Consider the following 26,812-nt stretch of genomic DNA (forward strand, 5'->3'; position numbering starts at 1 on the left):
GGCAGGGGGTATGGTTTTCAGCTTACTGTAGTAGTAAACTATATATGCATGATAGTCATTTTCTGTTTTTCTCTGTTATATTTTAATCATTTTAATTGTGTTCTATATTAGCCTGAAATCACTGGCATGACCTACAACTCCCAGAGGGTTACGTTTAACTGGGAATAGTCTGGATAAATCTGGATTGGGCTAAAAATTTGAAATTCACTTCTGTTTTCTACTATATCATAGTAGCTACAAGGATCACAAAATATAATAACCATATTATCATCAAATTGAAAACCATGGGGCCTGGTCTTTCAACATAGGCCATGCATGCTGCTGTGGGTGTGCAAATGGTGATCGTGACTTATTTTATGCATGTGTGTTGCATGAACACGTCTCCACCAGTAACCGTCATTACTTAGAATTCACTGTTTTAATCACTCTCTCTTAAATGTCACTGGTACACTGACCACTGTGCAATTTTGTATATTGATTTCTCACTTGCTTCCCTAAAATAATTCAGAACCGGTGATGGTTATGAATTAATAGACTAGGGACCAAAAATGCTTGGTCGGCAACCTAGGGAAATTTGAAAATCAGGGAAATTATGGCATTATGCCCCCAAAACCCACCCGAATTTTATTTTGTAAGCACTTTAAAAAGGGTCTATGCAGGTTGACCCAAATAGTGGGATGGGATTTCACCTACATCATTATTCTTTTTTTTTTTTTTTTTTTTTTTTTTGGCCTGTCCACTGTGATTTCCAAAAGGGAGAAAATAGTGTCAACTGTGTGCGGTGGTTTGCATTGACATAATTCAGAAGGTAACCTCAAGAAGCAAGATACAGATAGTTCTTGCCAACTAGCTTCAGAATTTAACAATTGTCAGTAAATTAGTAGGCATTAATTAATTTTCTAGTGATTTTTAAATGTAGTGATAAATGAACCTAATTTTTCTCAACAAATAGAGAATTGGACTTGTTTAACTTTCAAACTACTAGTTCACATGTATGTCAAAGTACAGCTATTTTATTTTAGTATCATAAAATAATGCATTTACTCTCCAACCTTTTTTCTCAACTCTCTCATTTTTAATAGGAGTAGTCTTTGAATACAGATATTCTTTACTTATTACATAGATTTCAGATTGACATCAATTTTACAATCACAATTTAAAGTATATGGTAGAATCATCAAAGTCAGAATTTTGCATTACAAATCTCTAAACCATGTAGAAAGTTTTCACATGTTAATACTTAAGAAGTTCTATCCCCATATTGGAGAAAGCATTTGCAAACGTAACGAAATTTAATGTAAATTTTCACTCCAAAGCCTTCATTACTTTTTTCAAGCTCTGGTTTTGAAAACTATTAACAATGTTTAAGTGTCTGCCTCTAAGATTTTTCACAAAGCCGTTAACCTTGTTAATTAGGTACAGGACCATACATTAAGTGTGCATTTTAAGTTTGTTTGGCTTTGCTTCTATACCACATATAAATAAAAGTCTAAAAAAATGCAGGTTTCTACCCTACTTTGTGTACAAAATGCATAATTATAATTAATTATTTCAATATTTAATTCAACCAAAAAAAGTTATTTATCTGAATTAAATAAATAATTTAGGAATGTGTTGGTAATGTCTTTAAGATCATCTGGTTTATTTATGTCAGGTGAGGTGTTGGCTAAATACGTTGTACAGGTGGTACATTTATCTCCAGAGGATGCCATTCTTTAGCTTTCTCAGGAAGTCTGTGTTAGTGCCTGTTACACAAAGAGCTAATCTAAATCCTTCTTTCTGATATGAATTTTTTCCCCTTCGTCTATCTCTACTAGACAGAGATACTAGCTAACTACTGCTAATCATGATGCAATATCACAGTAAAAGGACAGCAAATTGATACTCAGTCTTTTTTCTAAAACTAATTTCCACTTAATCTTCGTTCTTAGGATCTTTTTCATTTCCCTTTAATAAATTTTCTTAGCATTCTGACTCCTTAAGTTAACACTTCAAAGTTCTTTTTAAAAGTGTAAACCATTGTCAAAGAGTGGAAAAGTTGTTTCAAATAAATTGCACATCCTGCTATATATATGTATGATAATTTAACAACTTCTCTGATAAGTGAGAGGACCTAATCCTACATCCATCACTCATATACTAATTTTTACCTCAAACTTGGTGGCTTTTCTGTCTATTTTGCTTTACAAGTCATCAGTTAAAATCTACCTCACTTTCCCTATTTCGTAAATAAGTCATAACACAATTTTGCCCCTTTAATGCTTCTGCCTCCTTGTTATCCCGAGTAACCCTGCTTCCCTCTGACATTGGTGTGTTCCATTGCCAATTTGTGTATGAATCTGTCCTATGACTTCACAGGTTTGTTATAGCTTTTACCTCCTCTCTAGCCTATATGGCTCATAAATGAAATAAATTAATCTAATACAACTTGTTTCTCATAGGATGCATTGGCCATTACCTAGTATCTTGTCATCTGATGAGGATTTGCAAATTGATTTTCAAAGATAACAGTTTACTCCTGCAATGATATGTCATGCACTAGAACAGACAATATGAAGAAAAATAATTTGATGATTACTTCTTATGCATCTTTCTAAGTGCTAAACTGGTTGCCTTATACTTATTGAAAGTGTTCGTTTACGAAGTTTAATTATTAAACACTGCATTTGCATCTTCTCTCATGTTAAGTCACTTCAGCAATTTGGGTTTTATTAAACTTTAGCTAAATAAACTCAGTGCCCTAAGATATATTGTACAAATACCTGATGATTTAAAAACAACCTTTTTCTGTTTGGTTTCCTTCTTTCCTATCATATTTTTCCCTCCAAAACGATTTTTTAAAGTAGCATTATTTTCTTTTAATCTATCAGATGCCCTTAGCTGTATTTCCAGCACCATCTAAAAGAAAAATATATTCTCCTTTAGCATCTCATATCTCATGATAAATTTAAATAGCCTCATCACACAAATTTTAAATATCTTTAATCTAAAATTCTTCCCAGTTGTTGCTTTAGCCTCTAGCTTCTTGTCTAAATGTAGGTATTTCTTTGCAGCTGGAAATTGGCCTACTTTATGTTTAATCAGACACTTGAAATATATTAAAGCACTCTCCAGCTGTTGGTTTAGTTTACTTGGTCACATGTTTTCCACCTTCTCCTAATATTTTGAAAAATGTAACCTGGTCATCCATCTTGCAAATGCTTCTCTGAAGAGCATCAATTACTCCTCTATGCTTTTTAGTTTTACATGACTTTCTATTGAATCTCTTATTTTCCTCTATTTCTGCCCATTCATTTCCTTTAAATTTATTTACTTTGTTTTTCAGGTTATTCTCCTTTATTTCATTAGAATCCTAAATCCCATCTGTTCATGATCACTCTCAGTGAGGCTGCCTTTCACCTTTAAATCCTCAACCAAGGCCTCTCTGAATATAGACTTAGGAGGTAGGAAACCCTGTATTCTGGTTCTTTATTCTTATTCTTTTCTGGCCTCATATTCTGTCCGCTTACGTTTACAATTGGTGAAATAAGGATATTGTTAATACCTACCTTAGTTAAAACGTTGAAATTTTTTTCATTTGCATTTTGATGGGCTTAGAGGAACCTAAGTCAACACTGATCATCTTGAAGACTCTAGAAGTCTTCTGCATTTAAACATCTGCTTTAAAATCAGTAGAAAGAAGCATAATTATCTTTTTTATACAGCATGAAATAAATTTTAAATGCCTTATCTAAGTAGCTTTCACAAGTTATTTTAAGTAATATTTTAAGTTTTACTGAATTAATTAAAATATAGATTAAAAGAAAATGTGGATTAACTCTTTAAGACTAAGAGCCAAAAAAAAAAAAAAAAAAAAAAAAACCTAGAATAGAGTAAGAGTTTAGAGGGTTTTTCCACCTGCAAATAAGAGAAGCTAAAATAGTGAATGCAATGAAGTTGCAAATTCTGAGGCTAAATTTGAGTATGACATTTTATCAACCAGTTTCTCAATCATATCAGATCCAATGTCTCCTTGTCTCAATAAATACTTCGTTATACTCATTTTGCTATCCTGAAATTGAACTCGGAGGTAATTTAACCTATTTCTAAAATATCAACATGATTCCCTAACTGTAATACACAGGAGAAATAAAAGAAAAGCACTTTGCAATAAAATATTTATTTCAAAATGTTAGTGTTCAAATATAACTGCACTAGAAAACATAATGCAATAATTAGACATGAAGAAAATTTGGTTTTAAAAGCATTAAGTACATGAGAAAATATTCCATACAGGTACCAGATAAAATGGTCAGCAGGAGTATGGATGGGCAGCATAATCAAAACCACCACTGGAGTCAAGAATTATATCAGACTTATTTATACATGAATTTTTAAAATGGGAAGTAACTAAAATTTAATTATGATTGATATATCAATACAAACTGAAGGGAAAATAAGGAAGTATGGTAGTCTCATAAAGGAGCTAGCTCTTGCTTTTAATGGTAGTGTCAAAATGATGCTTTCTGTGATATAATGCAATAGTAGTGAATTACACAGAAGAAAGAAATCCCACGAGATATCAGGACATATATTCATCCTCCAATACATAAAAAAAGACCCTGCAAACATGCTTTGTTATGTAAGGAGAAACCGAAGATGGAATGGAAAATGAAATGGCAATTTAGACATTATAGAGAAGTTGTGGCAGATCTCCAGGGAGTTTTGAGAATGAGACTGAAAACCAACAGGCAACCCAAAGACAAATAAATAATTACAAGTGCTTCATTTTTAAGACATAGGTTCCTTTTCATAGTATCATATCATTTTAAATATATAGGAGGATATTTATATAAAATATTTTTGTAGGAACTTTTATTAGTGTGATTTTGGTAATTCTCTGAAAATTTAACAATATTTGGTTGCAACAATGATAAAGAACACTCAAGTCTCTTATCTTACATATTTGCAAATGACAGATCCAAACACAGATTTTAATCTAAACTCTGAAATTTTCTATTGGCCACTCAAGTGCCACAAGGAGTGTAGCTCTAAGTGGCATAATTTTCCAAAATGGTGAGCGATTTCTGACAAAGTTCTGAATAAAACAATATATATTCTTACCTCTACATGGAAATTGTAGCTCTGGAAATTTCAATTTATATGAAAATCATGTAAAAAGTACATTGCGGTGTTTATATGTGAAACAGTTAGTTTTAAGGCTCAATTCATGAATAAACAGGCTTTTCACCTGCATGAATGCCCTTGAGGCAGGTAAGGTAATTCTTTAAGGCAAGAAGAATTGTGACATTGAAATTCTTTCATAATTGTGACGACAAAAAATGCTGCCACAAATCTCCCCTAGAGTGAAATACTACCATAGTTGAAATCACCTGCTTATATAAGTGTAGCCAGTTCAGTGGAGTTTATTGGAACTGGTCACAAGGGCAATTAAAGTAGATCAACAGTGTCTTTATTAACATTGTCGAATCTGTGATGACATCGATGATCCGTGAATTTAGCCAAATTTTAAACAACTCTGTGGACGGTTTGCTACAGAAATGCAGCATAGAGAAGGATGACACAGAAAGAGAGTGGAAAGATGAGCTTAAGGGTTTTGAATACAATTTAACTATATATTTGAGCTCTGTTATCTATAATCTGTTAATAGTATCCTTGTTAGTTAAAAAAACTAAGGAGTGAAAATATGACATTGGAGTTGGGGAAAAGACAGTATCTAAGAAACCTGAAATCCTAGCATAATTTACAAATCATAAATATTAAGATATAAAACCTAGAACTCAACTACAGAATGCTACACAAAGGAAAACATTATCCTGGTGTGCATTACAATAAAATAAATTAGTGATGTGGGCTGGAGACTTCCAAAAAGACCTGAAGAATGGAGTTTCTGTCAGAGAACTAGCTGAAGGCTAGATGAATTTGTTGCCACTATTTACTCTTATTTCTATCTTTGTATAAATAGAAAAGAGAGTTAGGTTCTATATGCAAATGAGAACATACGAGGCAATAAATTCCTGGAGAGCTCATGACATTTTTCTTCTAGATGGACTTGGTCATTGTCACAGATAAGAATCAGGGAGTCAACAGAAATGCAACTCAAGAAACACAGTATTTGTTAAATACATGAAAATTTATTAAGATTACTTCACACTTTTATAATAAACAAGTGTAAACTTTTATGAACAAGTATGTGTGATTTTCCCCCATAGTGACTATGAACAAAATGATGAGCATTGAGTTCTTAGTATTATATCTGATCCGAGTTGATTGATTGTTGTCCCAAATGCAAAATCTTTAAGTCTAATTCTAAAGTGTTTATACCTTGCTTGATGCTTAAAGTACATTTTGATCCCGAAAATGGGTTCACTTCATTTTGAACAGATAAAGAAATAACAGAAGGCAACTATGCTGCCTAACAAGTTTATTGATGCAATTTGTATGTTTTAACCACTTCCCGGGGCACAAAAATAGGGAGCTCACGATTTTTATAAAATTCTCCCTGTTGTTAATTTTTAAGAGCTGAATAACAGTGTGTGTAATATTGCTCATTACACAAGATACTTCTCAGAGAATTTCCTGATTCTCTATAAGCAACAGACAACAGATTCATCCCAAAGGAAGATATAGCTGGTCAATCGACTCCCTCAACAAGGAAACCAGGAGTCTTGCCACCGTGCCAAGTTATCTTTGTAGGAAAGATTTCGAGAAGTGACTAGGTACTATCAACCCCAGACATGCCCTATTACCTAGCTGTGGCACTTCTATTGTAAGTTATGTTTGCCAGAGCATTCTGCTTGTGTGGTTTTTATAGCACCTTTTTTTTCTCAGAAAGTGGTCAAGACTAAACATAAGTGAAAGAAAAAAAAGGATCTAAAAATCCCACATATGATCCTGGAGTTTTCATTAGAGTACACACATTCACACAAAAATGGCCCTTCACCCTCTGAAGCTTTATCTGTACTTCCTTCATCTGGGTTTAACTATTTTAGAAGTTCTATGGAGCATCTCATATAGGTAGTGGAAACATATGAAGAGCCTAGATGGCTTGTCACTCCTCAGTGACACAGAGGGAAGTAACATAAATTAGAGCAGGGCAAACAATCTATTTGGAAATTTCATGGCCAATATGACTTTAACCATAGGTAAGTCCTTCTTAAATAATCCTCAAATTACAAAATGAAATTTATAAGAAACTTTAAAGGTAGAATTTGACCAATAACAGAGAGTGTAGTTTTTTCTTTTATTGTAGCTTTTAATGAAAGAAATTAATTAAGAGCTAAATCTGCCATTTGCTCTCTGGGTGCACACCTAGAACCCAGTCTTATTCTCAGATACCCACATACCATTCCATGTGGCCCAAGGTGACCCAATCCCTGTGTCCAGGTATAAGCTAGCTGCATTTAGTCACGGTCAAATCAGGATCATATTGGTCAAGAATCATTAGCAGGGTATTCAGAACTGTCTCTTCTATATCTTCTTATATTACTCTTTCAAATACTTTCCTTTTTTATTTTTTAGGGCCTTTTAATCATATCAAGTCAAGCCTCCTGGGATCCACATCAGATTCAAACCTCAACAAATACAGCACCATTAACAAGATTCCACAACTCACTCTGAATTTTTCAGAGGTCAAAACTGAGAAAAAGAATTCATCTCCTCCTTCTTCAGACAAAACCATTATTGCACCCAAGGTTAAAGATCGAACACACAATGTGACAGAGAAAGTGACCCAGGTAGGACACAATGTTCTTATCAATTTCAACTGTTTTAGAGGTTTGTTTCTGCACCTTAAAATATATTCTTTTCCTTATAAATGACTATCAGTAGAGGTAAGACATTTATCTGTACTCCTATTTATCTTAAGATGTTGGGCAGCTCTCTAATATAACAGATTCATAAAGCTGTATATTAGGATTTTATATATTACAAGACTAAGCAAAAATAGGCTAACATGGCATGGTAGCTCCTACTTTCGTAGAGGTGGTTAACCTGCTATTCATCGTGTTTGGACACTTATTGTTTGGCTGCCAACTCTCACATTATTAAAACGTGGTTTTTTAATATAATGGATGTTTCTATTGAAGCTTTAGGGGACTAATTAGGGTTTGCTCTGAACTATGGTATCCTTTTCGCACTTTACTAAATAGAGTCGGATGTAGTTCAGTTAACTTGGGGAAAAGAGCTGTCTCAGATGATGAAAAGTCAGTGAAACAACACATTTTATTGGAACAATATCTTATTGTTTTCAAATAAATACTGCAACTTGAACTAGGGTAAAAAGCTAGCAGGCGTACTGCTTCAGAGAGTAGATAGAAATGATTTCTACTTATTATATCAACATAACAACTAAGCAGTACCTAGCTTTTGCTTACAATGCACTTACATTGTTGGGAATTCATGACTCTAAAATTTGTGAAGCAAGCGGTTCTTTTACGAACAATTTACTCAGTATATTTGCTTAGCAAATCTTTGCATAAACTCTCTATAATATAAAGCCAAGCTTGCCCCCATTCTCTATCCCAAGCATTGAAGTTTTCGAATTGATGAAGTTTTTCTATAATTGTAATCACTACAAACCACACTATAGTACTGTTTCCAGATAATCTCTTACGTGTGAGCTGAAATAGCTATGAAAAGACCGTGAGCAAGTTATAAATAGACCTGTGCAGTCTATATTTATTTGAGAGGTGAAATTTTACTTGCCATTCTTGAGAGCATCTTTCCTATATATTTTAATATTTATGTAGTAATGAGGCTTTCTGTTCTAAGTATTTCACTTTTCTTAACTTATATTTAGTAAAATGGGTAAATGAACAGTTTACTGTTATGCACATTGTATTGACATCATTTTGATAGCTTTGTATTTTCCTTTCAATTGTTTTTACTTTAAAAGTTTTATTATTTATAGATTCCTACCATTATATGAATATATAGGAGTCAAGAGACTTAAGAGGATACAGAAGAAAAGTTGGAAATATTAGGGTCAGGGCCCTGCAAGTGCATGAGGAAATAAAATTCAAAGAAGCACAGCATGGCAGTGGGGACTGTGGCGAACTGTGGGGTGCAGGCCCCCTCTAAAGCAGACAGCTGATATGCAGCTCTCGCTAACTGTGGTTAGGCAGAAATGCTTGACCAATTAATGAATGCTTGCAAATCTTTCCATTTTAAAAGGGAAGCTGGAAATGCAGAATTTAAGATAACCTCTTTATTTCTTAAAGTTGACAAACTAAAAAATGCTTTGAACTCTTTTTTTAGGCTGAACAAAACACATCTTAAGGCCTGTGCGCAGCCATGTGTGATCTCAGCAAGACTTTCATGTGCTTGGTCCACCACAGAGGCCATCCTATGCTGCCATGTTCAGCAGATCCACTGTGCCAGGAGTACGTGACACACACAGAGATCTGAGAAGCACCTGCTCTGGGAGCTTTCTCAGATAGTGGCACAGGAAACATATATATAAATATCAATAATGAAATACAGGGTAATAAAGAATATTAGGGAGTAAGTTATTGTACTGTAAGGGAAGAATTTACAGGGAAGAAAAAGAGATAGGATTAAACATTTAAGCCAGATCTAGACGATCACATCAAACTGTGTAGTCAGTAAATTTTAAGAGCATAAATCAGAGTCAAACTAGATTGTGTTTTATTTCAGCCATTTATTGTAGGCCACGAATGCAAGTAGCATTTATTGTGTGTCATTAAGGCAAATTTCAGGACTGGGAAAACTTACTTCTCAGAGTTGATGTAAGAATTAAATAGAAATGTGGAAAGTGTCCATCCTAGTACTAAGTACGTAACAAGCAATGTCAGGCCATTATTATGTTTATTAATATTCTTCTATGATCCCCCAACTCTCCTCACCATCTCTGCAGGATCTCTTTATCCCTACATCACGAGGGCCTAGTAGAACATCTGGCAGAATGGAATTCATCAAATGTTTGCTGAATAAATGAGTGCATAAATGAATGGAAGAGTTAGCCAAGGGAAGGGATAAGGATTCCAGGTAGAAAAAAACCACAAGAACAAAGTTATGAAGGCATTCATGTCCATATGACTCTTTAGAACAAGTGGTTTTCTGAGCTGGTGAGAGGCTAGTCTGGACAATTTACCTTCAAAATAACACTTTTCTACCTTTTCACCTAAGTGCCATGGGGGTCTGAGTAAAATGCAACAGTTTCCATCAGAAGCTTTGCATTTTTTTGGTCTCACACTTTATCTTTAAAAGCCCTGTGACTTTCACATTTAGCTTTGTAATATAACAATATTTGTTTTAACATTTTTAAATGTTTTAAAATATTGCTATAGACCCAATGTTTGTGTCCCCACCAAAATTTCTATGTTGAAACATAATCACCAGCATGATGGCATTTGGAGGTGGGACCTATGAGAATAGGTCATGAGTGTGGAGCTCTCATAAATGGGATTAGTGTCCTTATAAAAGAGGCCGCAGAAAGCTCTTTGGCCCCCTTCTGCACTGTGAGGTTACAATGAAAAGATGGAGATTATTTATGAAAAAGGAAGCAGGCCCTCACCAGGAACTAAATGGGCTGGCAACTTGATCTTGGACTTCACAGCCTCCGTAAATGTGGACAATACAGTTCTCTTGTTTGTAAGCTACCCAGTTGATGAGTATTTTATTTTAGCAGCCCAAAGGGACTGAGATGACTACTTGCCACTAAGTGAATCTGAAGCCCACAGAAAGGCCTCAGAGTTTTCCTAAAGCTTCTTATGCTTCCCACAAATTGTGGAGTGCCCCCGTCCCACTCTCCAAAGTACCCCAATTGGAGAGGTATGATACAGGCAAAAGGTTTTTTCAAACTGCTGGAAGATCAAAATTTGATCATATTTTATAAAAGTTCTCTTTTTTTTACAGTGTAAAAAATACAATGAATGGAAGGAAATTCTGGAGTCAAGTAAAACACTTAAGTTGCTATGGTCCTTGCTAGAAATAAGGGATTGAATAAAGGCTGAGACCAGAAAGAAACTGGGGGAAAAAGGCATCAGTAGGAATGCTTTATCTTCTTTGTAGGGGCCCCCTTTAGCTCTTAGTGACAAACCTTCCAATTGTCCACGTGTCAAACCAAACAATGTAGAGATCACATATCAAGAAATTCCTCCTGCACGCATAGCCTCTGGAAATTTTATTTAAGCACTTGAAAGCAGAGCTCCTCAATAACTCATTTATAGGATTACATACTTCATTTTGTGTTTGTGAACTTTCCTAATTGAAGCTATCTTTGAAATTTCCATATTCACTACTTTTAGCATCAGTTGTCCTCTCCTCACCAAAAACAACTTGGTAATAACCAAAAGACTTTACTGTCTTTTTGTTTTATTTTAGGCCTGCATGGAGATTCTGTTTGTCAGGAAATTTTCAACATGTTTGCTCTAGGCAGCCAATAGTATTTTCTTAATCAAATGTTCTTTCTTATTTTATTCACATAATAGATTGGTATGGTATTTCTTTCTTCATAAGAAGTCAAGATTTTGCTTATAGATTATTCAACAATAAATTGTAAACACTCTACAGTGCACAAACAATAGAGCAGTCATCACGATAAAAAGGCATAGATGAAAAGAATAATCGTTGCTCCTGTTGCTCTGTCTCACCACTTGGATCCTATCTCTATTACACGTTAAATTAGAATTATACAATTAGTTATTTGCCTCCTCAGCTAGAGTCACCTTCTTCACCGTAGGAACTATGTGGTCATTCATTCATTCACTCGTTGGTCATTCATGTATTTGTTTATTCATTCAAAAGCATTTATTGATATGTATTATATATAACATATGATATATATTATATATTATGTATTACATATTATGTGTATGTATAATATATATTATGTGTATATATTATATATATTATGTGTGTATATAATATACATGTTATGTATTATATGTGCTGTATATAATACATATATAACATAGTATGTGTGTACATAATATACATATTATATATTATATGTATTGTATAAAACATATAATGTATGTCTATATATTATATATAATGTATAATGTGTATCCATATATAATGTTTAAACACACACAGTGCTAGATGCTGGGAATTCAGAGTTAAAAGGCAAACCTCTGCCTTTGAGTCTTGAAGGAGGCAGACAAGTACAGTTCATTGGCATTACAGTACAATGTAAAGTATTTTTCTGTGGGTAAACATAGTGTGTGCAGATGGTGTTGAGAGAGGAAACCTTACCTACATTGGGAGTTTGGGATAATGTTTGGGGAATATAAACTCCTAAGTGTGTTTTGAAGGTGAGAAGTTTCCAAAATAAGGAATAAAAATCTGGAGTGAAACACATGTGGGAATCTCTATGTACCAAAGAATGAATGCAGCATGAGGTATTTGTATGACCAGTGCCTGATATAATTACATGACACATAGTAGCATTTTAAAAGATTCAAAAATGAACCACTGAGGGTATTGGGTGGAACTAAGCAAGAGTAAGTCTGCAGTCAAAAATCTCCAAAGAAAAGGCCTTCCTTCTGAAATCTTTTGTTAGGCAAGGCTCCAGTTCTTGCTGTTATTATGGATCCATAGACCTCTTTTGGCCTTATTGGTATTCTGGAATGCATCATATCATATTTCATTATGCCATATTTCATCTGACCTTCTTTATGTATTTGGAGAAAAGAGAAAATAATTCTCAGAAGATATGTGTTTTTTTTTTTTCCTTCACTACAGTCCAGCCAGTAAAGGTTTATGTGCAGTAGTGTACATCTCAGGGAGGCAAGCCCTTGGCTGGCCATTTCTACCAAATTCCAATGGAGTGGTGGAGAGTAAACAATGAATTGTAAGAAAAGTTGGGTGGAGAACAAAGGTAAGGTCTCCTTTTACCAAGCAATTGCACTTCTCAATTGAAGATCAAATTATTGGCTATATTTGCCCCCTTTTAAATAAAAGTGAACCACACCTTTACACTCTTCTATGATTTTGTTATTCCTGAGGCTAGTTGAGTTCAAATGTTGTGCCAGTTTTTAGGATGAAATGTATTATTTTGTTACCATGTTCAGCTTTGACAAGTTTTGTATTAGACCACTCTCCCTGGATAAGTATAAGTGTATCTGAATAGTTTAAGAAGATGGTACCATGGATTTCAAATCTTTACTGGCCACTGTATCAGTCAATACTGTGATAGAATGTAAGTAACAGAAATCCAACTCAAACCACTTTAAGCAAAAAATGAAAGGAAGAAGGGTAGTTTATTGGTCCATATTACTGAAAGGTACAGAGAAAGATCTGCTTTGGGGTCGGCTATATACATTTTTGTGTAACTGGTAACATTCTCTCCCTTGCTTCTGTGTTGACTGCAATCCCCACCTAATAGCAGAAAGTTCCTCAGACTCTCCTGTCTCACCTGATGCTCACAGTTAGTAATTTGGGGAGAAGGACCTTCTTTCTTCCAGTGTCCATATTATTCCCAGAGAAAGAAGACTCTTATTGACCATCTTGGACCCTGTGTTCATCCTTGTGAAGGAAAAAGTATAGACCCTTGACTGACAGTCACACCAGAAAAATACAGTGGGAGAAGCAAGCCTGTAAAGCAGGAGAATCAAACAGCAGTGGCCCATAGAAGAGATGAAAATAGAATTCAAATTAACAGCATTAACCACACACAGGTGCACACCCTCACCCTCCCCACACACACACACAGAGTCCACATTGGGCAGTGGGTAATAAAACCTAGTACAGATACTCAAGACATTATAAATTACTTGGAGAAACACTAAATAACAGTATATAGCATTTAAACATGCTAATTTAATAATGCTACAAGGCCATATTATGAAAGTAACGATAGTTTACATTTCTTTTAAATTTAGTATTGGTCGAACTATGACCAAATAGTTCTGTAAGTTGCCCTTTATTACTTAAGAGGAATGTCTGGTGAATTCAGTGGAAACCTATTTTGAGATAATCAGGAAATAAGATGTATGAAGGGACCTTAATGAGCCAGAAGGTATTGATCTGCGGAACAGAAGATGAGAAAAAATTTACTATTAGTCCACAAGTATAATTTTCCTGTAACTTTACCAAGGAAAGTACTCAAGAAAATTAGTTCAGATTTAATCACAAAATAACTTAGGTCACAAGAAAGAAATTTCTGAATATTAAAAAGGCCATATAATCTTTAAGTCTATGTAAAACTGTAGAGCCATAATACATTCCCAATATGCAGGATTCATGTAAGTATATTATTGGCATGAAAATAGAATTATGGTAACTTTAATGATTTCTGACATTGATTGAGCATTTAATATGTGCCAGGCTCAGTTGTAAATGGTTTAGTGGATTATCAATTTTAATCTATATGATAGCACTGTGAGATCATGCTATTATTATCATCTGCATTTCATAGAGGAGAAATTAAGCTTAGAGAGAGGAAGCAACTTGCTTAGGTGACGTAGTACATGATGGACGGAGTCTTCAAACTGAGGTAATTTGATTCCAAAAGCGAAGTTCTCATTCTCTAAAATATATCCTCTTTATGATTCTGTTCTGTTTCCCCATTTGTCCCCTAAATCTCCTCAGGAGTTACAGTGGCAGTTGGACATACTTGTAACATTTGACTGTGACACCAAATGTCCTAATCTGAATGGTTAGTTAACTCTTCAAAAAGCCTACAAAGCTATCATTGCCATGGAGGTTCCAGTACAGTCTCTTGTTTAATTTATATACCATCTACTTTATACTGGTTTCAGATTAGAATAGTGGGATGGGGGTTTTTGTTGGTCGTATGCTGCACAGTTACAGAAAAAGCAAAACCACCCTGATGTTACTGACTTAAAGAAGAGCTGAAAGATTATGGCCTTTTACTTATATTGAACTTTGTTCCTTATGAACAGGTTCATTATCTCTTCATTGTGACTCAGTGTCTCTCAATTTATACTTATTTTTTGACATAAATCCAAAACAAGTATTTATGATTTAGTACTTCTTTAGGAATGCAGGCTGATTTGTAATGAAGAAATTTTAATGAAGAAATAACATTGACTTTATCTTATTAGCTAATGTTTAAAATTATTTATCATCTCAGGCTTAAGAGTACAAAGTTTCTCCCATCCAAGTACTAACTAGGACCAACCTTGTTGCATTTCTGAGATCAGATCAGATCACATGTATTCAGGGTGGTATGGCCGTAGATATTAGTACAAAATATCTTAACATGTTCTGTAGTTTCCTTCAAATTGGATAAATTTAATCCTAAATTTCTTCAATGATAGGATTTGAAAAGTCTTTCAGATACAACAAACTAAAAGTGATTTTATATATAGCAGTACTTTTCAATAATAATTTCATGGTTTTAAAATTATACTTAAAACGGCAAATTTTTTTTTTTTTTTTTTTTTTTTTTTTGAGATGGAGTCTCGCTCTGTCACCCAGGCTGGAGTGCAGTGGCCGGATCTCAGCTCACTACAAGCTCCGCCTCCCGGGTTTACACCATTCTCCTGCCTCAGCCTCCCGAGTAGCTGGGACTACAGGCACCCGCCACCTTGCCCGGCTAGTTTTTTTTGTTTTGTTTTGTTTTTTTTTTTTTTTTTTTTTTTTAGTAGAGACAGGGTTTCACCGTGTTAGCCAGGATGGTCTCGATCTCCTGACCTCGTGATCCGCCCATCTTGGCCTCCCAAAGTGCTGGGATTACAGGCTTGAGCCACCACCCCCGGCCCCAAAAAGGCAAATTTTCAACAATTATTTGTATAAAGACTCATTGATTCTTCACTCTTGAAATTACTAAAAACAAAATTCACAATACTGATGCAGGATTTTTTGCTTCTTAGCTCAGTTAGTCTGGGTTCTTGTCTCATGACCAGGAAGAAGTAGGCACACAGATACTCAAAGAATGAGTGGAGTAGAATTTTTTAAGCAAAAGGAAAGCTCTCAGCAAAGAGAGAGGGGTTCTGAAAGCAGGTTCCCGGTTTCCCCCCTTTTTAGTTGAATACAAAGGCTTCTATATATCTAAGCTGACAGGGCTGCGTTCCATATTTGTATAAGGCGTGAATTCCAGGTGACTTCCCCCATCCCCACAGTGTACATGCAGGCCCTTAGTCCACTGCAGGCATGCTTAAGCAAGCGCCCTGTGTAAGTTCTCTTATCTGCACAAAACATCTGGTGTAAGCACTTGTGGGGCTGGTCAGAGGTTCTCTGGGGACACTTCCCTTACTGTCTGCCTAAAGAAAGCTAACTCCTTTCATTCCCTTCTTCAGGAGTGGAGACCCCCAACGGCTGTTGGGGAAAGTAGACAATCACCATTCTAAACTGCTTCCTGCTGACAGGGAGTTCTGTTTTGGGAAAGTGGCAGTTAGGACTCCTCCTGAGGTCTGTTTAAGGGTCCGTGGAAGAATGACACATCCATGCATGGCTTCATTTGCATTGCCATTTGAAGTTTAATGGCCTTTTAGTGAGAAGAAGCAATTTGTGTTATCAGAAGACGTTTATCAAAATGAAACAAGAGGGTAAGGACAGCTCCCCAATCCCAAGATTGCAGACATGTCCAGATAACTGGTGGCTACAGTTAACCCTGCTAAGATTTGGGTGCATGGGACTTGACTTTGGTTGACTCCCTTGGTCTTATTTTCCCAAACAAAAAAACCTCCAGGTTATGGGCACCCTATTTATTACTATACCTGGGTAGGATTTGTAGAATAATTGCCCAGAATTAAAATATTGATCCATATTTTTACATTACCCATCCCTTTTGTTTCTTCTGAGCTGCAACTGGATATCACTGGTTGGTTCAACAGGAATAAACAGAATTAGTCTAAAATGTTGGCAAAAACTTGAAAGCAACTGATGAGATTAGAATTGAATCACAAGTATATGATAAGTTTTGAAACATAATTTTTCTCTCTCCAGTCCTCATTTTTGTCAAAATAAATCATGATAGGATTGAGTTCTTTGTAAAATAAACTTAAGTCTTATACTTGACTTGATTTTCTGCATAAAGTACAACAAGAATTGTTATATTTCACATAGGCTTTTAAATTGGTTTTAATATTAATATCAACCCCAATTTTTAAATGAAACCTTAAACATAATTCTATCCCATCTTAACCATTTTTTAGAAAGGATCAAGCAAGACAATTGTCTGTGAATGACAAAATATCTAGGATAGTTACAGTCAAAAATATGATTGACAAAGAAATTTGGGTATTTCTGTAGTTTATGATAGGTTAACATAATAGCCTTTATTATGATTGATAGCATATACTCAGACATTATAATTTTAGATATCCCACACAATTTTGGAACAAATACGCTTGTTGTTCACTGAAATATAACCTAAAGAAGATTAAACATCACTTTGGAAATAACTAAAAATGTCAAATAATCCTGTTTACCTCTCTTTTGGATGCTCCAGGGGCCCTCTCTAGCATCTAAAAGTTAGGGGTCAGGAAAGACAACCTTGAAACTGAAGTTTGATTTTGTGAAGCCTAACAAACAGGGTAAAAGTTTAAACCACTTGATATTATGAAATAGAATTCCAGATTACCGTAAGTTATTTATTTAGCTAAAATGATGACTCAAAAATTTTAGGAAAGGCCAAAAACATTTCATTGTCCTTTACTATTACATGAAAATCTTGTTCAAGAGAGAGAAAGCCAAATTTTACACTTGCATTAGTCTACTATTAATATCAATCCCAATTTTTAAATGAAACCTTAAACATAATTTTATCTCATCTTAACCAGTTTGACCATGAGTGAGATTCTTGTAAACCTTTTATAACCCTTTACAAATCTTTGTTAAAGAACAGATCAAGACCTTAAGAAAACCTTGTTGTGCTTTTATTTCAATGCTCAATTTATGGAAAAATGATATAATACCTTTTTGAAGTTAGTTAATATGTTCACACACAGAATTTCTTTTGCAAGATTAATTTTTACAAATCTTCCACCATTTGTTTAAACCTTGAGCTTTATCTTTTCTATTTCAAAACTATTCTGTAAGCCTAAGCAAAAATTTACATTCTCATGCCTTCTTATAATCTTTTACTAAAAACACATTTTACTTTCCTTACACAGCTTGCATATAAATCTATTTTCAGTAGTCTCAACTACATGTTATGATGGCAACTCTTAGCAATTTTTAATTTTAGTGTAAAACCTGGTAAGTTATTTTAATTATGTACCAGGCACAGATAAGTTCTGACTCCGGCATAGTTAGGGATGTGGTTAATTCCGTATGTCCCTAGGCCTTAAAAAATTGTAAAGCAGTTGAGCAGTTTTCAAAGGCCAAAGAAGCAGCTTATAACCTTAACACATTTAGCAAACCTAGTATCTGACCTGCATATTTTAGACCACATATTTACATTTTGAAGACATTTGTATTTTACTGATAATCTTTAAGACTTTTATTTCTCAAAGATTAAAGTCACATGAACTAAAAGGCATTATAGCTTTTGTTTTTCCTTCAAAAAATATTTTATGTAAGTGCTTATTTTTCTTTAAGTCAATTAATTAGAGCTCTATTTTTATATAACCATCACACATCTAACACATATATGATTACACAGACAGAGGAAGATCCAATTGTTGTAAGATTTTTCATTTGCCTACCTCCTAATTGGATTATTGGCCTCGGGGTATAGCTCTCCAAGAAGCAGGGCTAGGAAAACATGCGGTTTCCAGGGCCAAAAAAACAGCCATACCTGGAAGACAAAAACAAATTTTGAGAGGGATCTATTTGCTTTTAATTCCTGGGGTTCCATGAGGAAAACAAATTTTTTTTTTTTTTCCAAAATGGAGTCCAGGGCACCCTCTCTGTTTTTCCCTAGGCTTCCCAGGCCATCAGAAGTTATCATAGGGCCTCTGACGTGTGCATTAAGAGTGGCAAGACAAAATGGAGAAAAGTAATTCAGTTGACTGAGAAAAAAAACCTTTTCCAAAAAAAAAAAAAAAAACAAGATCCAAGAAGAGAAAAACATACAGTCCTTTTAGATATACCTATAGTAGCTTGGAGATCTATTTTTAATTAAACTGAGTGCACTTTAAGAAAATCCTTTTAAATTCCTTATTACCTGTCTTTACACACGCAAAGCGGCCAATATTTCTGACTTTTGAGCTTTACCAAAAGTAATCTCACAGATGAAACCAATAAGCCTCAACTAAGGTTATGACTTAACCACGAGTGTTCAAGGTATTTTCAGAGGTGGAAAACAGTTTCTACAAAATCTCAAATGTTTATAGGTAGCTCAGGGAAAGGAAGATTTAAGAAAGGAAGCTAGAAGTTGTTCATGGAGGGCAAGAGAATCAGCAAATGGTAAAAGTCACAAAGGTATTAACCAGAAAGTAGTCATTCCCTAAGCCAGGATTGATACCAGGTGGCCATTAAAATGGCAGAGACCAAAAGAGAGTACTGTCACGTGGTTACAGGGTCAAGCTGCCAAGGACATAAAACAAGACGGAGCCCTGTAGCAAAGTTTGTTACTGACCAATTTGCCGGGCTGGCTTTAACAGCAGGCTTATGGGATCCTAGGCCCACATTCTAGCCTAAAGTACCCCAGAATGTATGACAGAACCATACAGAAAGACACACTACACAAAGCACACCAGATTGGCTACAGCTTAAGAGAAGACACAAATCCTTTTTTCCATTAATCAAAACTTTACAGAGGATATAAGCAGTAATTTTATCATTCATTCAACTGGTTTGCACAGGGAGAGGGAGACCAGAAGTCTGACTGGTAAGACCTTTTACCTTTTTCAGAGCATGTCAGGCTTCTGGGTTCCCTTCCCCTGAGCTCATTTAAGCTAAGCAGTTTAAGGTTTGGGGAAATTAACTTTTCCCAGTTTGGGAATGCATCTAAGGGAAGTGTCCTGTAGTACAGGACACAATTACCCATCCACTGACAGAGGACAGAGTTCGAGGAAAAAGAAGGCTTTTCTTCCCCCAAAGGAATCCCAGTGATTCAGGAGGCATTTGAGAGAAGTACAGACTGAAGATGAACGGCTACCTATCTAGAAAGAGGGCAACAAGGCATCCCTAGTTCCTTTCTCTTCCTAGCAAATACCTGGGTTACGTGAGGGAGAGAAATAATGGTGTCCCATTCTTTCTTCTGTCCTTATATCCCCAAGTCCTGGCAACCTCGGCAGGGTGCCACCCATGAATGCCAATGCAGCTTTTCACCCACGTTAACAAGGAGGCCTACTGGGTGGGAATTATCCACATTTACCTACATGCAGACTCCTTCCTGCTGTTGGTAACCTTTGAGTTCCCTTGACCTTGTCTATGTCATGGATACTAGCATGACTTCTATCTATGAAATGGAAGGGGGCCTAATTGGCAGGAATCAGTCATACTAAGGTAAAGCTGTGGAGCTGGGTCCCCTTCAAACAAGGGAGAGGAAAGGAAGTCCTGTGAATTGGGGTCCTGGGCTAGTAAAATGTCTTTCAAAAGAAAGAAAAAAAAAAAAAACCTCTTGCATAGAAAAGCGGCCTGTATTCACAGGGCTGGGTTAACTCCTGGCACCGTGGGAAAAAGAAAAACAAGCAGTTTAAGTGCAGGGTGGGGACAATGCCTGGTTGAAAAACCTTTAGCTCTGTGCAAATGTGTTTCTCCACCAGGGAGAGAAACTCTTAATCTTTGCACCCCCTTGGCTCGGCCAGAGGAGGAAAGGCTCCACAGGTTAATGGCAGGACGGGTCGGAGAGTGGAAAACGCCGGCCAACAGGCTGCATGAGGGCCTTGGCCCCTGAGATTGCCTTGGTACCCAGGAAGCAACTGCAGCTTATTCCTGCCCTGCGTGGTCACTGGATGCAGCATGTGTGTGTTGCAGATATGGCCATACACCCCAGCTGGGAGGGGAGGTTGGAGCGGGGAGCAAGTACCTGTGTCCATTGGGTGGGGCTTGGGGGTGCCTCTAAGAACAGATGGAAATCACATTGTCCTGAATTGTATATCTTATGGCTTGGCCAAATGCTCATTCTTCATAGTAATATCTCTGCAGTTTGCAGCAACACCCTTAACATTATTTAAAAAGAGGTACCATGATAGTCCCGGAAAAAAGAAAGAAAATGCCATAGAAAAGACTGAATTGGAATGATGCCGACATTCCCAAACCCTGAGAGTGATAAGCAGGGTGGTGTTGGGGTCCTATCTAGCAACCTGTACTCTGTAGCCATTTATTCTTAATTGGCACACCAGAGATTTGGTGCTGCATCAGCCTTCAGAAAAAGTCTGAGGACCAGAAGTCTCAGAAGTGGAAGTGAAAGGTTTTGGGTCTCATTTACTCACCCTCCAGGCATCCTGGGTGAGCCCCCAAAATGACACAGGATATTTTGCTCCTTAGCTCAGTTAGGTCTGGCTTCTTGTCTTACAACCAGGAAGAAGTAGGCATTTTGAAGCTTGAAGAGTGAGTGGAGTAGAATTTATTAAGTGAAAGGAAAGCTCTCAGCAAAAAGAGAAGTCCTGAAAGTAGGTTACTGGTTGCTTTCGTTTTCAGTGGAATACAAGGGCTTCTATATATCTAAGGTGATGGGGCTGGATTCCCTGTTTGCATAAGGCACTAATTACTGCTGGCTCCACCTAATCCCCCTAGTGCACATGTGGTCCCTTAGGCCACTGAGGGCATGTTTGGGCAAGCTTCCTGTGCAAATTCCCTTATCTGCAGAAAACATCTGGTGTAAGAACTTGTGGGGTGGGTTGGAGGTTCTCCAGGGACCCTCCCCTTACTGTCTGCCTAAAGCAAGCTGGCTAACTTCCTTCCATACCTCTAGAGTGTGATTAACGTGTTCTCCTAAACTTCATTTTGTATCTAAACCAACTTATATATCATATAAACTTCAATAAAACTGTATTGAATTCATCTTGAATTGCCAAATAGTGGTAATCACAAAATTCCAGATTAAATTTGGGATGTAATGCAGGAGTACAAAATTGCTTCTGAACAATTCCAATTTAATATAACATTAATTTTGCTTCCATTGTCTTGTTGTTGTTTATAGAATACCAGCAAGCTTGGTTCAGCAAAACACAAATTCCTATCCAATGTTTTTCCCATATTCTGAGTTTAGTCTATAAACTATTCAATATTTGTCATTGTTTGCTAAATATAAGTCAAATATTATGTACTATGGCTGATATAAAAACATGTAAGTAAGATCATTGTCTTCAAGGGCCTTTGATTAAACACAGACTTTGAGTTTTGAGATCTTAGATTATGTTTTCTAATCTTCTGTGGTCGAATAAACATACTCTATTATCAAGTCCATGCAACCAGTGGGCTGCATGTGGGTCACAATGGCTTTGAATGTGACCCAAACAAATTTGTAAACTTTCTTAGAACATTATGAGATTTTTTTGTATTTTTTTTTTTAGCTTATCAGCTATCATTAGTGTTAGTGTATTTAGTGTGTGGCCCAAGACAATTATTCTTCTTCCAATGTGGCCCAGAGAAGCCAAAGATTGGACACCCCTGATTCTGGTCCATGATGAGGAAAAATAAAAACATTTTATGGGCTATTGACTACTGCAAGCATGTCATATGCTATGTAGATAATAAATATAAAATAAGAGTGTGTGTTTCTAGAAAAGAGAAGTGTGGAATTTTAAATTAAGCAACAAATTAGTTTTCTATTTTTACTAAATGCTGTATGCATATCAATATAATCACATAATGACATATATTCTAAATTAAAATGTTATTTCAGTATAAAATACTGAATTAGCTAAGTAATTAAGTGTGAAAAAATCACACTTCTCTATATTCTGGATGATGAATAAATATATCTATATGAAAATCCTGGTAGCCAACTGACTAAACACCATAACTTGAAGGGGAAGTGTTTATGTGTAATTCTGTTAATAAGTACCTATTTGGCTTTATATGTTCATTATGCCAGGCGAGGTGTCAGAGCCCTGGCACTGGGAAGTGGTCGACTCATTGGTTGGCAAAAAGAATTACTGGCAATAGTATAAGTTTGAAAAAGGAAAGTTTATTACAAAGGAAGAACACTGCAAAACAGTGCAGTGAGCGGACTGAGTGCTGATTTGTCTTTAGGGATATTTATGGACCTTATGGTGGGAGCATAGGATTGTAAAATGAGTTTCAGCATGGCATTCCAGAGATGTATAGAAATTTTTGTTACTTATAAGCTTTTAGGAGGGAAAGAAATCTGGAATAAGATGCCTGCTTTTGATAATAGGAAAGTCTAATTACTTCTAATTTTCCCCAGATAAGGAGTTTTGCCTCAGGATGGCCTGTTTGATGGTGGTCTTTGCTCCCTTCTAAATTCCTCAAATAAGGAGTTTTTGTATCCGAGCCCTGTTCAATGATCACCAGGTGATTTTTGCTCACCTCACATCACAAATTTTAAAGCTAAGGGAAGAAAAAAATATCATCTCCTTTAAAAGTTCTGTTGGACAAAAAATCAGGTTGAAAGTAGCTGCTTGAAGTAAAGAAGTAAAATACAAATGGTCAGAAGAGGTAAAATTTAACTTGGCTTGAGTACACAGTAATAACCTGGTTGCTTTGTCAACTGAGACCCTGGAAAGATTGTTGATACCTGTTGTCAAGATGGCTCAGGTCTTTCTTCCCCAGTTGTTCTGAGCCTTGAGATAAAAGTCAGACCCACTGACAGAAAAGAAGCACAGGGAGAGAGTTTCTCTGCTCCTTTGCCCTCCTGGCCTGAGGGTTGGGACAAACATATAGTTCAAGGTGGGTTGCCTAATGAGAGTGAGCTAAAGTAGTACATATTCCATGTATCACAGAGCAAGAATTAGGCAAAGGACACTTATCAAGGAAAAATTCCATAGTAGAGGTGGCATTTTCACACATCCAAGCAGCCCAAGGCCTTGTAAGTTTCACTGACTACAGCTATTTCCTGAATTAGGAAGTGAATTCCAACTTGGGAACTTAATTAGAAAGAAATCCCATATAAAAAGGTAAAATAACATAAAAGGTCTCATTGATTATCTGGGTGGTGAGATTGTGGGTAATACATTTTCCCCCTCTAGCTGCATTTCTCTGTATTTTGCAGATCGCATTTATAATGGAAAAATATGCAGTTAGATAATAAACCCTCTAAAACTCAATTGTTTCTAAAGAGTTCATTAAAAAGCAGTTCATCTTCACAGGATTTTAAAATTTGAAGGAACCTTAGATATCGTCTTCCCCAGGGTTTCTCAAAATTTCCTGATCAATGGCATCATCTGGAAGACACTCTCCCTCTCCCTCCTCCCCACTCACCCCCCACCAAAATGAAACATATCAGTAGAGCCTGAGAATCTTGAACTTTTTTAAAAACTGCATTCCATTTGTGACCCCTTCTGCCACATTTTTAAGATCAGGCAAACTTGGGAAATGTAAATATAGCACAACCTTTTCATTCTGTAGTTGAAGAAGCTCAAAAGATAATTCAGCAGAGACTTGTGTTTTATATTTCTTTGATTGTTATTGCAAGTTATAGCTCTTTCTGTAGATTTCTTAATGATTAACTAGTTTAGATGTATGTTTTTGTGATATTTTAATCACAAGATTTGTGCTAAAAGTGAAGACATATGAATTTGTATTGACACAGTCATACTGGAGAAATAAGCTTACTTTCATTGGACTGTAAGCTTGAGACTGAGACCAGAGGGCAGCTACTGTCATACTGAATGATTGTAAAAGTTCTTTAAGAAAGAAGCTCCCTTTAAGAGAACTTACCTAGGCCAGTGTCCTCTAAACTATCTTCCCTGCAGAATATGGGTCTCCCAAGGATGTCCCAGAAGAAACATTTTCTTAGTTCAAATAGTATCCCTTCCAGAAATTAAAGTGAAAAATTAGCATGTTTAAGGTTTTAAAAAGTCCTGAATTAAATATATCTATAAAAAATTGATTTACCAATATTTCTCAAACTTTTTTCATGACAGAACCCATTTTTAATTATGTTTGTTTGTTGATATTAAACATCCATTGATATCCTGAGGAATTAATATGCAGATGATTTTTTTGGAATATACATTTTCATAGATAACCGTGGGCTATATGGCAACTCAAACATGAATATGTTAGAAAATTAAAAACTCTTTAAAAGAAAAGCTTGAGATAGGCATGGTGTAATAGTGACTGGATTAGGAATAAGTGCATAATAGGAATACTTTTTTTTTCTCCTTGTTTTAATGAAGCCCACATAGGTTTCTTTTTCAACCATGTCCCAAATATAGAACTTAGCTTAGAGGAACTGAAGAAATACCACGTATGTTTCTTTTTCTACTTTAAATATACCTGTTCCAAGTCCACCTGTGTTTTGAAGCCTATCTTTTAAAAATCATTTAGCTAGAAAGGGAAACGTGTGGGCTGCAGAGTAATGGAGAAAAGAATTAAAGAACCCAAATCTCCCTGCTGGGAGGGACTGTAGTTAAAGCTGATCCCCTACCACATTTATAGTCCAAAGAATTGAAAATGGAGAGCCTTCCTTTTCTGCCCCCTCATCCTAATGAGCTGAGGTTGTTGGTGGTAAGGATGTCACTTTAATGGCCCAAGCAGAGGTGAAGTGGCCTATGGTGTGAGGAGAACCAGGATATAACCATGGTCTTTTTCACACTTTCTTGGCTCCTCTTTTTTCTGTTGCTCTTCCAGTTCTTTTCTGATGCGGCAGGAAAAATATCACAAAATGATCTGCAACCAGGTCTACTTCCTGCTTCCTATTGACCCTTTTTACATTTGAAATGAAGAGTCAAGCTGACAAATTTCCATGCCATTATCAGGAACGCAGTCTTAATTTTCAGGTCAAGGAAATAAAGTTCAGTGAGATTGAGTGAGTTGAGTCAAAAGGGAAAAAAAGGATGTAATAGAGAAAAATATTGCTCTATACTGCTCTTTCCTGGTTGACTGGCAGCTGTCAGTTGAGCTGTACAATCCTGTTTCGGGGTGATAAGCTGTCATTTGTAAATTATGCCCATAGCTATATCCATTATTCATGGGTTTGTATTAGAAAATAATGATTTCAGGCCCTTACATTTTCCTACCTGCAGGCACCTACATTACTGCTAAAATTAATTGCTGTATTAGTTCTCATACATTCTCTCTCCCTTTTTCTTACCACCTTCAGATTCTACCAACTCACTTTGTGTTTTCAATAAAGAAAGACTTCACTTCCCTTCCCATATTTCCTTCTATAGAAATGAGTGAAGAGTTTCTGATGCGTAGAGTTTCCTTTAATTTTAGTAACTGGACACTGCAAGTATGAGAGTTCAGTATAAAGTTACCTGAAGCAAAAGTATTTTTTAAAAAAACAAGTATTACTTCTTTCCACTTTACATAATCTATTACTTGAAAGCAAGTAAAAACTAAGACATAAACCTGATGAATACTAAAAAGAGAAAGATTATTATCACATTTTTATATTTAGATATCAATAATGAATTAAAATAATCCCTCAGCTTGGACTTCTGATTAGTAATTTTAAGATTTTGAATATGTTTCTCATGTAGTTTCCCCCACATTTGTTTGCATTTTGAAAGCAAACTACTATAGATCACTAAGGTAGAGAGGGGAAAAAATTGGCATGAAGAAAGTTGAAGGAATCTCACCTTTGAGGTAGTTTTGTTCCATTCTAAATATGTAAACTTTTTTGTTTCTTTATTTGTTTGTTTAAAATCAAAGAAAACAACAGAGACATAGATTCCTCAGTGTCTGTTTTCTTTTCATGTGTCTTAATCTGTTTTGTGTTGCTCTAAAGGAATACCTGAGGCTGGGTAATTTATTTAAAAAAAATTTATTCACTCATGATTCTGGATGGCTGGCAAGTTCAAGATTGGGCATCTGCATCTGGTGAGGGCCTCAGGTTGCTTCCACTCATGATGGA

The 26,812-nt window shown here is 35.8% G+C and overlaps 1 protein-coding gene across 2 annotated transcripts in view; it reads left to right on the forward strand.

The window, feature by feature from the left end:
* The window catches only part of KCNH7 (potassium voltage-gated channel subfamily H member 7), a 466,858-nt gene that overhangs the window by 326,637 nt on the left and 113,409 nt on the right, over positions 1–26,812 (forward strand). For both annotated transcript variants that reach the window (XM_010361847.2, XM_010361848.2), the window contains one exon: positions 7,522–7,736. In XM_010361847.2, coding sequence (XP_010360149.2) covers positions 7,522–7,736 — 215 coding nt within the window. The remainder of the gene's footprint in view (positions 1–7,521; positions 7,737–26,812) is intronic.

The sequence above is a fragment of the Rhinopithecus roxellana genome, chromosome 14 (genome assembly GCF_007565055.1).
Source record: "Rhinopithecus roxellana isolate Shanxi Qingling chromosome 14, ASM756505v1, whole genome shotgun sequence".
Lineage (NCBI taxonomy): Eukaryota > Metazoa > Chordata > Mammalia > Primates > Cercopithecidae > Rhinopithecus > Rhinopithecus roxellana.